The 16,072-nt window shown below is 40.8% G+C and overlaps 2 protein-coding genes across 3 annotated transcripts; both read left to right on the plus strand.

Moving 5' to 3' along the window:
* Nucleotides 1–1,106: 1,106 nt before the first annotated feature.
* Nucleotides 1,107–13,063, plus strand: cbwd (COBW domain containing). Of its 2 annotated transcripts, none has more exons than XM_041042967.1 (16): nt 1,107–1,218; nt 1,597–1,729; nt 1,977–2,063; nt 2,555–2,651; nt 2,837–2,928; nt 4,437–4,496; nt 5,198–5,235; nt 6,379–6,425; nt 7,099–7,185; nt 7,292–7,336; nt 8,040–8,096; nt 9,707–9,758; nt 11,327–11,395; nt 11,498–11,563; nt 11,697–11,823; nt 12,293–13,063. In XM_041042967.1, the coding sequence occupies exons 2-16, from the start codon at nt 1,615–1,617 to the stop codon at nt 12,364–12,366; spliced, it is 1,113 nt and encodes a 370-aa protein (XP_040898901.1). In that variant the 5' UTR covers nt 1,107–1,218; nt 1,597–1,614; the 3' UTR covers nt 12,367–13,063. The 2 variants fall into 2 exon arrangements, with proteins under 2 accessions (XP_040898901.1, XP_040898900.1); XM_041042966.1 differs by having other exon boundaries at nt 1,138–1,238.
* Nucleotides 13,064–14,791: 1,728 nt separating this feature from the next.
* Nucleotides 14,792–15,970, plus strand: foxd5 (forkhead box D5). The gene has a single exon (XM_041042743.1). The coding sequence runs from the start codon at nt 14,847–14,849 to the stop codon at nt 15,912–15,914; it is 1,068 nt and encodes a 355-aa protein (XP_040898677.1). The 5' UTR covers nt 14,792–14,846; the 3' UTR covers nt 15,915–15,970.
* The last annotated feature ends 102 nt before the right edge of the window (nt 15,971–16,072 follow it).

Below are 16,072 nucleotides of genomic sequence, written 5' to 3' on the forward strand. Positions count from 1 at the left end.
TTCTCTCATTGTTCTTGCACTTACTGCAGCCAAACTGCCTCCTTCACTGCAGCTTGTATTGTTTTGCAGTGGAGTAGTATGAAAAGGAAATAAACACTCTTGTGGTTGGACATTGGACAACATCACAAATTTCCAAGTAGAAGTTCAATCAGCTTGAACTCTCCTCAAAGGAAAGAGGCAGCATGACCGGAAGCAAGTATGTTTCACCTCTGTCTTTAATAAAAAGAAATGTTTTTCATCTGTCTTTTGTAAGTTACCAGACCTCATGAAAGTATAACACTAGACTGACAAGAAGTGTGCATAGCTTGTGTGATTTTGTGGTAGAAATCTGAAAGTTATACAAATCTGATCACTTTACCACACCTCATTTTCATTTTGTACAAACGTTTTATCTCAAGTACAGGTGTTTCTGATAATATTAACCATGGCTGCACTAGGCGTGCTCTTGCCAGTGACCTGGATATTTCTCCCTTATTCACTCATTCACTACCCCCTTTACAATGGACACTTAGTAGTTTACTCTTTAGACTGCAGTAAATTGAGATTTCAGACACTTATGAATCATCATCTTTTGCGTCATCACTGAAAACTGTAGCATGACAGGACTATAATTTTCTCACATTTTAATTAAAAAGGAGTGTGCATGCCATGAATGCTTCTTCTTCTTCTTCTTTTTTTTGTTCTTTTTAAGGACACTGTACAGTGCATAAATCTTACACAATCTCACACAGTAAATATTGTATTGTACAATGCAAGAAGGGGATGATTTCAGACAAAGTGAGTCCTGATTTTGAAAGGTGTTTTGTTTCTGATAGTTTATGTTTCCTTATGTAATCAGCGCCACTGCTGTCTTCAGCTGGTTTATATCGCCTTCTTGTGGTGGCTGCTCGTCATCACATCACGTTCAGTATGAGGAACTGCTGCTTGGACGGAGAAAACAAAATAAAAAAAAGTTTCTGTATTTATTGTCACAAAAAGGATGTAATTAACTGTTATTTCTTCTTCGGCTAACTCTAATGACATTTAAAATCTCCTTCATTTTCTGTAGTCTTTGTGTCCCGACCGACAAACGGAAGCGGAACCACATTGTCGCTGCTTCAAGGTTTCAACGGAGTCTTTACGGTGTAGCGCGCTGTCAGGACGCAAAGCTACAGTTGTGCAGGGGTTTGACATTTTTGGTGAAAACTCTGAATCTGCATCTAGAAGAGGATCGATCCGGTAATTTCTTTATAGCTTTCGTAAGTCAAGAGAAGTCGCTTTGTTTTGCTGTCCTGGCGAGTTGAGCAGGTGTTCGGATAAAGTCCATACATACTGAGTGCTAATACCGAGGGGAGTGAATTTATGTAGTTCTTCGATATTTTCTGTGTTGTTATGACTTGTAAAGAGGGATTTATGACGGTACCAAATTCTGTTTTAATTGCAGAATATTTGGGAACATTGTCAATTAGGTGTTACAGTTTGTTTGATGCTTTTGAGACACATTTAAGCATTTCTACATAAGACCCAAGTGTCACTGATCAAATCCTATATACCCTTAAATCTGTTAATGACTGTTTATGATGTGTGTGTGCACTGATTTATCTTGTGCCCCTGTAGAGAAACACTGTTTCAGGTATGGATGGCATGGTGATGGAGGAGGACGATGATTGTCCAGAGCTGGTGCCCATTGATGCTGAGCCTGGTCCTCCTGCAGAGCAGATACCTGTCACCATCATCACTGGCTACCTCGGTGAGAGACTGCCTGCGTTACTCACAGCTTTAATAAGCTTATCAAGCAGATTATAGTCTCACACATTTGGTACTCCATCCTCACCACAACCAAAAGCAGCTCTGATCCGAGACCAGGGTGTTGCTCACTCTCGTTATGATTAAACGTTGTTCTTCAACATGAGTATTGAAAAAGTGGCAGCTATTGATTCTACCACTAATGACCATTTTGCTTAAGTATTTCTCACAAATCCGACGTTTCTTCATAGGTGCTGGAAAGACCACACTTCTGAACTACATATTAACAGAACAACACAACAAGCGGATCGCTGTCATACTCAATGAATTCGGCGAAGGTAAACTCTTCATGTCTTTTGGAGAACTGCAAATGAATATACACAACTTCTTTGGTCAAAAGATACACCACTCTCCGTACACGTTGTTGCCAGGGTTATTGTTGAGTTTCCAGAGTTTTCCTCAAGAGAGCAGCATAGCAGCACTTTGAATCCAGGTTGTGAATGTGATTCTCATCGTGTGCCAGTTTGTAGAATATCTTGTGCTATATTTGCATTGAGCTCAGCATTATTTTACTCATGTCACTTTCCTTAAGGTATTAGTGTTGTACATTTATTCTACTATGTTTAGGCAGCTATAGCTGCTTTGACCACTTTCCTCTTTTTCATTAAACTGATCTAAAACCAGTTCCTTCTACCATTAAAACTATTGTGCTTGGCTTTTTGAAATTTGCAAGTTTCCTGTTAATTCTTGTTCAGATGTCTTGGCATCAATATGACATCTTTGGTAGAAACAGCTCAGTCTCTATCAGTGACTTGTGCTCCTTCTGCAGGCAGTGCCCTGGAGAAGTCCCTTGCAGTGAGCCAGGCAGGAGAGCTGTATGAGGAGTGGCTGGAACTGAGAAATGGCTGCCTCTGCTGCTCTGTCAAGTAGGTACAAAGTAATTATGTCTTATGTTTATTTTTATTGAGATAATGTGTTTGTCAGGTACTGGCCTTACACATTCTTGCTTCACATACTTTTTTATACTGTGTTACCATAGAAATAATAACATTTTATTTATGGGTTCTACATATATCTTTTTAAAATAGTTTGTGGCCGTTTAATTTTTCAGGGACAATGGTCTTAAAGCCATTGAGAACCTGATGGAGAAGAAAGGAAAGTTTGACTATATCCTCTTAGAAACCACGGGACTTGCTGATCCAGGTACATATTTGCACATTAATTTCTCACAGTTTTGATTTCTTGACACACACCACTTACTTATTATTTTTTTAATATAGTCCCTGCACTTAAGTAAGGTGCTAACACACCATACTGAGTAATAAAACTGAGTCAGACCACATTCAACAAGGGGTCAGCATAGCTGCACACCTCATGACAGAGCATACTCCGAAAGGCCACATGAAGGCTGAACAACTTCTGCACATGGTTGGTATTGATAGCATAGTGGACAAACTTAATGTAAGTTAGGGCATCATATCCTTGCATGACATTGTCCCAGGACCATTTAAGTTGGCTGCTCCATCAGCACCTAATGGTCACACAAGGTCAGCATGAAAGGCTTTCGCTCACTCGATAACAGTATTGATACTGAGTGGTGATATACAGTTAATTGAATTTAAGTACTGTCGAGCACCTGATTTAACTTAAGACGGTCTCTGCTTATAGTCTGTTCTGTTATTTGACTCAGAATGACTTGGCATTCGTGGCACATTTTAGAAGTGAGAAGAAGTGAAACTTTTTCTAACTCTGAGGACCAGACTTCTGTTGCTGTGACTGGAGCATCCGAAGAACCTGTTTCCATTAGGGCAGTCAAAAAAAAAACGTAGCTGTCCGTTCAGCTCTCAGGTTTGAATCAGGAAATCAATATTAGGCTATTAGAGGGTGAGCGCTGTGGCGATTGGGGTGTGTCGCTAAGTGACAGGTGTCAAGAGGTAGCAGCATGGACAGACACACACCACTTGGCCTCACAGACAGAGCCAACAGAGCACGCTCAGACTGGGGGCTGTCCTCACACCTCTGCCATGTCATTGGCTCAGACAGGCTTGTTATCGACCAGGACAGGTCTGTCATTGGCTCCGGCAGCACTGTCAATCATAAAGGCTCCCAGGGGATTCTCCCCTTCCATTCAGGAAGAGGTTGGATGAGTTATGTGAAACATGCCACTCAAAAACAGTGTTTTCATTACACAGCCATCAAATATTTACAATGCTTTCTTATTCTCGCTTGGCAGTTTGACAAAAGTGCATTATGTGAACAAGCTGTGGCTGGCATGGTGACATAGGGTCTTGTAATAACCACGTTCACAGGAAAATAGAAACAAACCAAATGTACCAGCAGGAGATAAACAATTGAAAGCTTCTGATATTGGTTTGATCTGCACCACAGATCTCAGCCAGAAAATAAAGCATGCAGGGCTTTTGAAAGTACCGCAGTGCTGACTTTAAACACAAATACTTTAGATGTGGAAATTATTAATTTATCAACAGGAAATTAATCAGCACTCAGCAGTTTTGTTTTTGTACAGTTGTTCAGACAAAACAAGCATTTGAAAGAGTCACTTTGGACTTGGGAAACTGTGATTAAGAAAACATTTCAAGGCCCCCTTTAACGTTTCTCCACCTTACACTCATTTTCGATTATTTACATTTTTACCTACTTTACATTGTCAGTCATTTATATCTAATATACCAATTCATGTCCTGTGGCAGGAGCTGTGGCCTCCATGTTCTGGGTTGATGCAGAGCTTGGCAGCGACATCTATTTGGATGGTAAGATATTTGTAATGACACGTGACTCTTTGCACGAAACAAGGTTTGTCAGATACCATTGTCTGACATAACTTAAAATGAACAATGCATTTTAGTTCTGCCATACAAAAACATTACACTGTTTAATGATGCTGCTACAAGTCAGATTTTTTTTTTACTTTAAAAGACTTTTTAACACTATAACATTTTTACCACGATATGTCTAACACTAATGATGGGTCTGTTAGGGACAATATGATCATAGGTCAGCAGCTTTTTACTTACCAGGGGGAGTTAAGCATTTGGCATGTTTCTGGGTTTAAAAATACCTTTATTGTTCAGTGCTATGATTAAATATTTCTGTCTTGAGCCTGTAATATCTTCAGTTCCAGTGTAATTTAGAAGTGACATTTTTTGTGACTTGCCCAAATGGTGCCTGCCTTGTTTTTAGCAATGGCATATTTCTTTATTTATCTGTCTGCTTTACTGGTATGTGTGTGTGTTTTTGCATGAATGGTGTCTTGCTCCTAACACCAAATACTCAGCTGTCCGCTGTGTTGTGACAGGCTAGTGGACCAAAAGTGCACTTCAAATAGTTGAGAAAGTGGTGTAAGCAATCAGACAAACATAAACACCAAAAGGCAACTACAGGTTAGAACAGAATGTGTGGCACTGTCTTAAATTCACCGATACCCAGTGACGTGTATATTTGTTCATCCTAGGCATCGTCACCGTTATTGATGCAAAGTATGGACTACAGGTATGCGACAAGTGGCTTTTTTTGAACAGTTTTGAAATGCTGTTAATGAACCGAAAATTAAACAATTTGGATAGTTAATAAATCTTTCAAGTCATGTATTAAGCAAAAATGCTCGACGTTTGTTAAATTGTTAAAATAATAGTTAGTTGCAACTCTTGTTGTTGCTAAACTTTGAAGCATATTCACAGTATTGGCCTCTGAACACTAACATTTAAAAGAAAATTGGCTCAAAATGACTTTAAAGCCAAAATAAGCAGTTCAGTTTGTGAGACTGTTCGTATACCCCCACAGACACCCGGCCCTCCCTGTGGTATTTAAAAGGAACAGGACAAGTGACACCTAGATAATGGGCTCTAATTTGAAGGTGTCATGCACAGTGAGGTGACACATTTCATGGCCTAGGTGCTGTTCTGTCCTCCAAGTGAAGACAGGCAAGACGAAGGAAAACATGACAGAAAGGAGGAGAGGATAACTCCTAGTGAAGGAGTAATTGATCAGAGATGTGAACAGTGTAATAGGACTGTCACATCTACTCACCTGCCTGTCCCCTCGTCTGTCTCATGAAATATCCATCTGTCTGAGGGGTTTCAGGTTAACTTGAGCCCTTGGCCTCACACCCTCTGAAAGGCCTTTGTCTCTTGATACAGAGGTTGTTGAATAAAAAGCAGCAATCAGCCAATCTATTATGTTTTATTTAATACGTTTTTGTCATTCATACCTTCACAGCTAAAGCTGTGGTGATTCAGGCGGTGACAGATTCATGTCAAATTGACACTCAGGGGTCAGGGTCCAGATTAACACCTCCTGCTCTGTCTGTTGTTAGATATTAAACTGTTTTGGAAAATGCTGCATCCCCAGTGCAAGCACAGGACACAAACCAAATGAAAAGCGATCTCCTGTGGTTTCATGCTTTGAGAAAGTGACTTAGTTCACAAAGATGAAATACAGGCATTTCTTTTATCAATTTATCTGTCACATCTTGTATTGGCTGTTGCAAACGTTGACATTTTTTATTTTTTCAAGAATGTGTTTAAAGTAGGAAATCTATATGGTCGGCATGAGCAAATTTGCACTTTTAAATCTTTTGTCTTTTATTTTGCGGGTACATGTGTAAGTTATGTCTGCTAACTCTTCTTTCTGTAGCAACTAACAGAGGAAAAAGCAGATGGACTCATCAATGAAGCAGTCAGGTATGTTGAATATAGGTTTTTTACACTTCAATTCTAGTGAGCTTTAGAGATGCTGTAAGGGAGAAAATGTTAAACTTTGCACAGAGCCAGGCTAGCTGTTTCCCTCTTGTTTACAGTTTTTGTGCTAAACTGACATAATCGCTCGTTTCAATGGAAAGAAATCAAATGTATTTCCCAAAATGCCAAAATATTCCTTAAAGGCTTAACAAACCGCTCCGTATCCACCACAACGGGTCTCGTAACGTGCTGTTGACCATAGTCTTACCACCCGTCTGTCTGTCCCCCTGGGCGTCTTTCTGTTTGTCTCTTCTAGCAGCTGCATGGTGGTGGTGTGAACAAATACGCCATTGAGGAAAGACCACTTGCGTGACCCTTTGCATTCTTTGTCTTTGTTTGTGTTTTCACCTCTAAACCAAACAACATTCAGCTCCCATTTGAGATTTGGCATGTATTGCCCCACTGCCACCCATGAACACTTCCACACATCCACAAAGAATGAACGAACAATTTGACAAGGCATTGACATCCTGACTTTAGCTGGTTTTGCGTGTCTTGTTTTTTTTTAACACGTGATCTTTCATTTTGGACATTGATATAGTTTTTTTTCTCTGTTTTTGGTGTGAGCATGTTAACTTGCCAAATAAACACTATGTTGTATTTAATGTCTTCTCAGACAGATTGCTCTTGCTGATCTGACTGTTATCAACAAGACAGACTTGGTAAATGAGGAGGAACTAAGCCAAGTCAGAGACACTGTCAGGTCAACATCCCATCATTTGTGTTCTTGTTGCTAAGCTACATATGTAAATTTTGGACAATGTTACGTTACATGTAGCCCAGTATTAACATTTCTCCTTTCACTTCAGGTCGATAAATGGTCTTGTCAAGATTCTAGAAAGCCAGAGATCAAGGTAAGGATTTTTTTGGGGATCTTTTTGTGTGATGAGGTTACATAGCTGTTCTGTGGCCTGGTTCCCTGCTTTGCTTAGTGTAACAGATGAGCTCCACGTGCTGCTCCTCCTCAGATCTTTGTATCAAAGATGAAGCAGTTCAGGCGTGACATTGCTCATGAGAAACCCCCAACACTTGCACACATATACACACACAAACCACTGCACCCTGAGTAAACACCAAACCTTCAATGGTGTCTAGTTACCCACAAGTCTTTGCTCTTTGACCCTGGGTTTTCAAGCCAACATGGTTGCATATGTGACGGTGTGTGTTCGTGCAAATATATGTGTGTGTGTGTGTGTGTGTATGTGCCCTCTGTGTTAGCATGTTATGTGTTGTTGGACTCAGATAGCATCTGGCTTGCACAAGCAGTGTGTATCAAAGGTTTGGGTGTGTTTTGGGTCTGCTTTGCTCCCCCCCACGGAGTTCAGACCAGGGTGAGCAGATGAAAGACACCATGCAGCGAGGGGTTAATCGGAAAAATGTTACCACAACTTTTTGTTCGGGGCAGTCCATTCAGTTTACCCTTATTGTTAGTTTTAGCCAACTTGTGGCAAATGCTGAGATTTCTTGCTTTATTTATTACCCGCTAAGGTGTGGTTGGATTTGAAATTAAACTGGGAAAAAAAAAAGAGTAAAACAAGCAGTGATCTTCTTCCACAGGGTGGATCTCTCTGAAGTTCTGGATCTGCATTCCTTTGACAGTAAAAATGGAGCAAAGTGAGTTGGTTTTGTCCCTTTTAAGTCTCACATACGCAAAATGTATGCATTCAGAAAAAATATTGTCTATAAGTGTCAAATACAGAACACATACACTCATCTTAGAATGCTATGTTTCATTAAAAAAAAAACAACAACTATATATTCCACTGTATACAGTTTTTGGAAGGAAACAGGCAAAAGTGAAGCTCTCAGGTTTGTTAAGGTTGTTACTTCAAATGTTCATTAGTTATTTTAATTTACCTCATTTTAAAGGTGAAGTTTTATTTAGATGTTTTTTAAAATAAAAGTTTAGCAAAGGTAATAAATTCAACATGGAAATCGGTATCTTGTGCTCAAGACTGGATTTTTGAGACTGATACCGATATCGATACTAATACCAATATTAAACAGTTTAAAACTGTTTAAAACATTTTACAGGGTTTTTTTTTTTTTTTTAAATTGAGTGATGTACTGTATTCAACATTTCTCTCAAGGATAACCAGATAAGACTGACCATGCAAATGTACAGTACCTGTGATGTACTATTTTAAAAGGTGCAGTGAAAGATCAAGATCTCATTTTGACGTTCACGGCCTTTGTTGCTGGTCTGTCTGAACTGTGTACCCAGCAGTCTTTGATACTGTTGCTCACCATGTTGCTCTCTAATTAACAGACTCTTTCATTGAGCGTCCCCCTTTTACACCATGGGGTGGTCATCATATTGTATCCCCTGTAGAATCTCATTCTCATGAATAGAGTCAGTGTTCATCCCTTCATGTGAATGAAACGGGCCGCAGTGTCAAAGCTCTCTTACATGCCCTCAGTCAGTGTCTCTGAGACCAGCTGCAGAGGATTAGAGCTGTGTGTGTCCACTGGCTCCTGAGGAGTCCCCCGTGTCCCAACAGATAGCTCCTTTCCCCCTGCCTTTGAGAGTCCAGGCCCCTCCTCCCCTCGATCCCATGCTGGCTGTTTGAAGCGGCCCCCCGCCGCTCTGCCTGTGTGGTACTAACAGCACACAGGGCTCAAGCTGCTGGACACAACATTTAGCCTCCTTGTGAGGTCTGATGGGGAGAACAAGGGCTGTAGTTTATTTGGGGGAGGTGGTGGGTGTTTTGTACGATTTAATTGCCATTTCTAAAGTTTTCACAAGTCCATTCAGAGTTGTGTCATTAAGCAGTGATACAGTACACTTTGTGTCACACTGTGAGATCAAACCACAAAGAAAAAAACTGTGAAGTCCACTCTTGTTCTGCAGAAAAGACAAAGGATGTAGACAAAAGAAAAAAAAAGCTTGAGTATGTCTGTTTGCGCTTACATTGTACACTGCTCTTAAGACAGTTGTTTTATTTAACCTTTATTTTTACCAGGAAAGCCTCTCTGATAATCAAAATGTATTTTTCACAATAGGCAGCAATAACAGTGAGCTACAGATAAATGACATAAAATAGGGAACACCAAAATATCAGAAGCCAGGACAGAGATCAGAAAATTGTGTCATTATTATGCCAACTTTTTTTTTTTTTTTTTTTTTTTTTTTTTTTAACTGATACAGGCTGTAAATGCATCTACAGAAACCAAATATAAATCACGATATGTCATGGTGTTTAATAATTTCTCTCCTCTGAAAGTCTAGCAGAGAAGCTCCAGCTTGTGAAACCTGCAATGCCTCATCTTGACAAGGTATTGTTTGTGTGCTCTGAACTGTTTCACACGCATTCACTGTCTGTACTTACTCTCTTTATGTTTTCCTTGTTTTGTTTGCTAATTTATTTCAACACATCATTTCCTACAGAGAAATGGGGGATGCATTCTCCTGGGGCTAAAATTGTGCCTTGCATTCCTCCAGGCTGTGACACTGAAGTGAAAACTCCCTCCCTACTATGCTTTTTGTGTTTAGATCAACTTGAGGCTTTTGATGTTTTCTTGCTACACTACAAATAGATGCAGTCTCGGTCATACACGGCAACACAGACATTGATTCACTCTAGGCTACAGCAGACTGGGGACACTGTACTGGCTAGACTGACTAATGTCTTGGCTACGTATTATGGCTTTACAGTTGTTTGGATTGAATTCAGATGTCATAAAATGTAGTATACAGTATTCACCAGATAATTAGCAACTGAATGTCAGATATGAATGGGAACCTCCAGTGTACCATTTTATAAAAAAAAACCCAAACATCATTTAAAGTCCAGTTCTTTTCCATGAAATCCAAATTGTAAAAAAAACAAATCTTACAGGATCAGTCTCAAACCATTTCTACTGATGTTTTCATCAGGCTTTAGAGCAAATTACTCCTTGCAGCAATTAGGTCTCATCTTGTTTTCAGTTGTGCTTTATAACCATGAACTTTTATCACAGGATGAGGAGAGATGAGGGCTGTTTGTGTGGGCAAATAACAGCATTGTTGTCTGTTTTCTCCAGGTTCCCTTTCCCGCATGAAGCTCAACGTCCCTCAGACCCACCCCCTCCCCTTCTTCCCCATGTTGCTCTTTTCATGTAAATGAGAATGCTGTTTTTCTGTTGTTATACCAAATGACAAGGAAGTGTGTAACCTTAACACTTCAACACAAACCCCCCAAATATCTGCAAAGTGCTCTTTTAATGCTGTAAGGAAGTATTGAGAGGAGGGTGTGTGTGTGTGTGTGAGAGAGAGAAAAAAAGAGAAAGAAGGTAGGCAGATAAAGAGAGGTGGCGTTGCTGGGAACTGTGGGGTTTTTTTTGACACGGTCATTGACAAAGTCATCAGCCGAGGCATAAAAAACACTTCTTTACTAGTTTCAGAAACCTGGAAATATGTGTTAAAATGTGGTTTAAATAAATGTCATCAGTGAACATTACTCAAGGTCATGAAAACATGAAAGAAAAAAAATAAAAGCAGTGGTGTGGTGTAACTAGGTCCACTTAACCAAGTACTGTTTGCGGTACCTGTTCTTTACTAGAGTGTTTCAGTTTCATGCAACTTCATACTTTAATTTCACCAAATTTCACAGGGGAATATTGTGATTTCTACTTAGCTACAGTTATTCTGACAGCTATACTTGCTAATTTTCAGATTAAGGATTTGTACATAAAACATGATCTATTTTTACTTAAGTAAAAGATCTGAGTACTAATTTTACTACAACATTGAAAGCACTTTTATGGTTTATCTTAATTTCACATAAAGCGTAATTTATCTATTACAGTTAATGAACAGTGTTGAAAAACGTCATTTTGTTTGGTATTTTGTGTGTCATCCTCAGAGTATTTTAACTGTGACGTTTGAAGTGGCTGGAGATCTCTCTGAGGACACATTGAATGTTTTCATCCAGGTACAGGCATCCTGCATCATTCAGATCCATGCTGCCTCTGCTAATTAGCTAGAACACAATAAAGCCCTTTGAAAAATAAACACCCGTTTTCCACTGTTTCAGGATCTCCTATGGGAAAAGATGTTCAAAAACAAAGAAGGGGAACCCATGACCGTCATCAGGTTAAAGGTACAGTGGAGCACAGTAGTCACCCCAGTGGCAGCAGTGATCAGTTAAAGCCGCTTTATTACCTGTATTAATCAGTTCCAAACACTTCATTCAGTGTGAGTTAATGTGTCACTCGTGACTTGTGTGCTTTCAGGGCATAGTATCATTGGCAGGCAAAGCCCACCAAGTGATGCTGCAGGGGGTGCACGAGCTGTACGAGCTGAATGAGACTCCACAGCTGTGGGAGGAGAACCTCCGGATCAACCGACTGGTCTTCATAGGTGAATACACACAATCCTCTTTCACATATTTTGCTTTACACAATTCTTAAACACCACTGTGAAGGCAAGCAAGTCAACAAGTTGCCTTAAAATTATTAAAATGGCTTTTATTGACAGTCTTCTGTTGAAGTTTTAAAGTAGACTGTGGGCTAATGTTCACTTAATGGTGGTGGTTAACTGTCATTTTGTGACAGCTTCAATGTTTAGTAGTTTCCTGATTCTATCATAAAGTCCCATAAATGACATGAAATTCTTGGCTGTTATTCTGCATTTCAGTTTTGAGAAATGCTTTATTTTACAGTTCATAATTTCCTACTAATTTCCTTAAAATGTCACAGGAACTTTCCTGGAAAGTATGTAAAATGGCACAGATTATTTGGAGACAAACGGAGACAGTGTTCAGCGGAGTCTTAAAGTCATTGTACAGCAAGTCAGCAGAAAATATGAAATTTGTATCACTGTTTTGCAGGTAGGAACTTGGACAAGGATGTTCTGCAGGAACAGTTCATTTCCACAGTGGTGCAGGGGGCAGAGAGAAATTAGCTGGAAGCTCTTCTTTCCTCTTCACATCAAAAACAGTTGATTGTGGAGCAGATGTGACTTTGGCCCTCTATAAATCTGGGACTGTGTTTCAGGTGTTCATTCCTTTCCTAGGTATGAGGATGAGGTATGAGGACGGCTAAGGTTACTGTAGTGATCAAGACAGTAGTTTTAAATTGTGATAATCTTTCACAACCAGCTTTATAAGCTACAGTATATCACAATGAAGAGTGTTAATGTTGCTGTAGTGCCTGAGCTAAATGCTGTGTGATGTGCTTCTCAAGCTGTAAACTTACCAACCATGGCCTCTATAAATAAATCCCCCAAAAAAAGCTAAAAATGTGGGCACACACAAAGATATCACAGAAATCTAGAAATTTGATCAAAGCTATTCATTTTTATTAGAACGGATTTGTAAAATCTGCAGTTTTTGAAGATCAGAAGCCCAAATAGTTTTGGACATTTCAAAGAGATTGCAAAGTGACACATACTGTATCAAGTCTGGTGCAAGACTGCACTTTGCCAATGAAGCAGCCTGGCTTTTATCCTCCTGTATTTTTAAATTATTTAAAATAAAGAGTTTTTTTTTCTGAACATGTAATTCTGTAACTGTTCCGATATACCTAAAGAAAATGATGTTTTTAATCATTTGTAAACATGGTGTGTTCTTGGTGTGACAACTAGCAGACAATCAACATAACAACAGAGACAAAGTGCCTTTGTGTTAAAGTGGAAGGTTTACTACGATACTCGGCCGAGAGTGAAAAAGGGCTCCAAAAGCATCATCATCTTAACTTTCATTGTTATGAAACGCATACAAAGAGTTTTTTCAAACTTTGCATCCAGTGAACAGGCCGTGATTAGAATAACGTGTTTTATAAGTGTGGTCACTCAAATATTACAGCAAAGTAATGCTTTCCCAAACTTTCCAAAAATATATAAATATATTATTATAATTGGCTCTGATTATTGGCCATAAATGTTATTGTTATTTCCATGCAAACCTATTGTTTTAGATCTGCCTATCTTAAGCTGGGTGACTGCCTCCATTTACTCTGCCTTCTGCTACAGTTTAGTTGTTGCAGGTTTTCTTTAATTTGGAATTAAAAGTGTATTTTTACTTGTTCCCACTGGAAATATAACTTACTTTATAAGTCATCTACCTGCTTTATCTGTCCCTTGAAAAATACTGTTATGTCACATCACTGGCAGAGTTTCACTTAGGGCTGCTAATAAGACTGAATTTTGTGGGGCTGTCATCTGCAACTGCAGCTTCAATCAAGTTTTGCTTATAATACTTCACAACTTACAACCATTCGATTTTCTGGTATTTGTTATTTAAGCCGTGATTGGTGCAGTCATGTGAGAACCATCTCTCACACACAGCACACACACACACACACACATACAGTAGGCCCAGTCAGGTGAGGAAATAAATGGAGTTTTCCCCAACTCGGCCATTTGCAATGGAGATGGTTTAGCAACACGGTTTGAGTACATATCCGCTGTTGAACCGGTTTGCTTTGAGGATGGCTCTGCTTATTCATCCCGGTCGTAAATCAGAGCTCAGCCCTGTAGCCCAGGACGCACCGTGCTGCTGAGCCGTTTCCTACTCGATTCTGATGCTGATGGTCTCGTTAAGGCGACTATTGCCTCTTTTCTCTGCTGCCTGCGGGGAGCCCACCACGGCCATTTTCATGGTCACATTTTCATGGCCGCGGGCATCCAGAGGTGGCAAACTAAACGAACCCGCGGGGGTTCCAAGGGGGAAACACTTGGTTTCTTATCACGGGTTAGGCGTGGTGTTAAAAATCCCAAGAGCATCGCACCTCCAACTGTGCTACTGTACGATTTGTAATATCAAACGATTAAACAGGACAAGCACTATCTTCATAACTTGCTATTACATACGGTGCACAAACCAGCTAAAGTCATTGTCCATGTGTTTGGTGTAGGGCAAAAAGTGATTATCCAAAATAACACACTGTATAGAGCCCACACTCATCACGCAATGTCTAAATATAAAGGAATATAGGCTGTGAAGCAGTAAGCTGTGATTCTTTTTCTTTCTTACTTAATTTTGTGTTACTGGTTCTAAATTCAAATCAAGTTTGACTTATTGGCTAAAATACAACAAATTACCACCAGAAACTGGGTTTTCTCAGAATGAATAGGCCCTGTGCACATGAGGAAGCTCCCTCCCCACCTGTGTGCTTGCTTCCCCTAGCTCCCCGCGGTGAGGGTCCACTCTGATAGGTTCAGAGGGTTAATGGGACTGGCCTGCAGGACAGCACCCTCTCAACATATAAAGCCTCAGCTCCCAACACCACAGCCAACAAGGTTCACAAGGTTTAAGGAGAACCAGGCAGTAGATGCGCTTTTACGCATGAATAGTTGCCTTTACTTTTTACGCACGGCGAACTATTAATGCCTCCGAGGCACCGTTGAGTTTTTACGCGTTTTTGAACATCCCGCGTGTGACAATGACTCTCTCCAGTGAATTTGAAGCTTCACAACACGCTACTTCGACTCTAGAGGAGGATGAGATTGACATAGTTGGCGAGGACAATCCTACCCACGGGCGTTTATATCGAAATGAGTGCTCTACGGACGCCGGATCCTCAGCAGAATCTGGTGCTGAATTTGACTCTTCAGAGCCGGACTCATCGGGCGAAAGTGAGAGCAGTTTCTGCGCAGACGCACCGCCGTCCAGGAAAGCCCAGAGCAGCTCGGTAAAACCTCCCTACTCCTACATTGCCCTCATCACCATGGCCATCCTGCAGAGCCCGCTCAAGAAGCTCACGCTGAGTGGCATTTGTGACTTCATCAGCAACAAATTTCCTTACTACAGAGACAAGTTCCCCGCTTGGCAGAACTCCATCAGGCACAACCTCTCCCTCAACGACTGTTTCATCAAGATCCCGAGGGAGCCTGGGAACCCAGGCAAAGGTAACTACTGGTCTCTGGACCCTGCCTCAGAAGACATGTTCGACAACGGCAGCTTCCTGCGGCGAAGGAAGCGCTTTAAGAGAAACCAGCCAGAGTTCAGCAAAGACGGACTTATGTTTTATTCCAACTTGAACTCCTACCGGCCTTACGGGCAACCGTATTGTGTCCAGGGTCAGATAAGCCCCCCACCCACTGCTCCTATCCGGTACATGCCCCTGCAGGAGGGCATCATGATGCCTCCCTCTTCCTATCACCTTCTACCACAAACCTTGAACAATCACGGGAAGCGCAGTGGGCCTAAAGACTTAAGGGCGCAGCTTTGCGCGACAGAACCCGCTGAGCCAAAGCCTGGCCCGCAGGCAAAGTGCTCTTTCAGCATCGACAGCATCATGAGCAAACCCTCTCCCGTCAGTCCTCAGAACCCAAATCCACAGCAGGGCCCTCACAGCGCTCTTGGATACGGTCATCTCATGTCGGGCCCCGCTGCCTATTTGGTTCCGACGCTCCTGCAGGCTCACAGGACTCCACTCTGTCCTCCCGCCTTGCTGAGCACTGCTCCCTTAATAAATGAGCACCTCAGACTCTCCTACCCTCGCTGCTGAAGCCTTTGGTCATAAGAAACAATACAGTGTCTGTATGTTTGATGCTATGTAAAGACACGGTGGTGTAGCTCATTTCTTAAAGAAATGTTTTAATTGCATGATATTTGTGTGCGTTGACATTCAAAGTTATGTCTTAAGAGAAATTGTTGAAAGTAAGA

The sequence above is a fragment of the Toxotes jaculatrix genome, chromosome 7 (assembly GCF_017976425.1).
Source record: "Toxotes jaculatrix isolate fToxJac2 chromosome 7, fToxJac2.pri, whole genome shotgun sequence".
In the NCBI taxonomy this organism is placed as follows: domain Eukaryota; kingdom Metazoa; phylum Chordata; class Actinopteri; family Toxotidae; genus Toxotes; species Toxotes jaculatrix.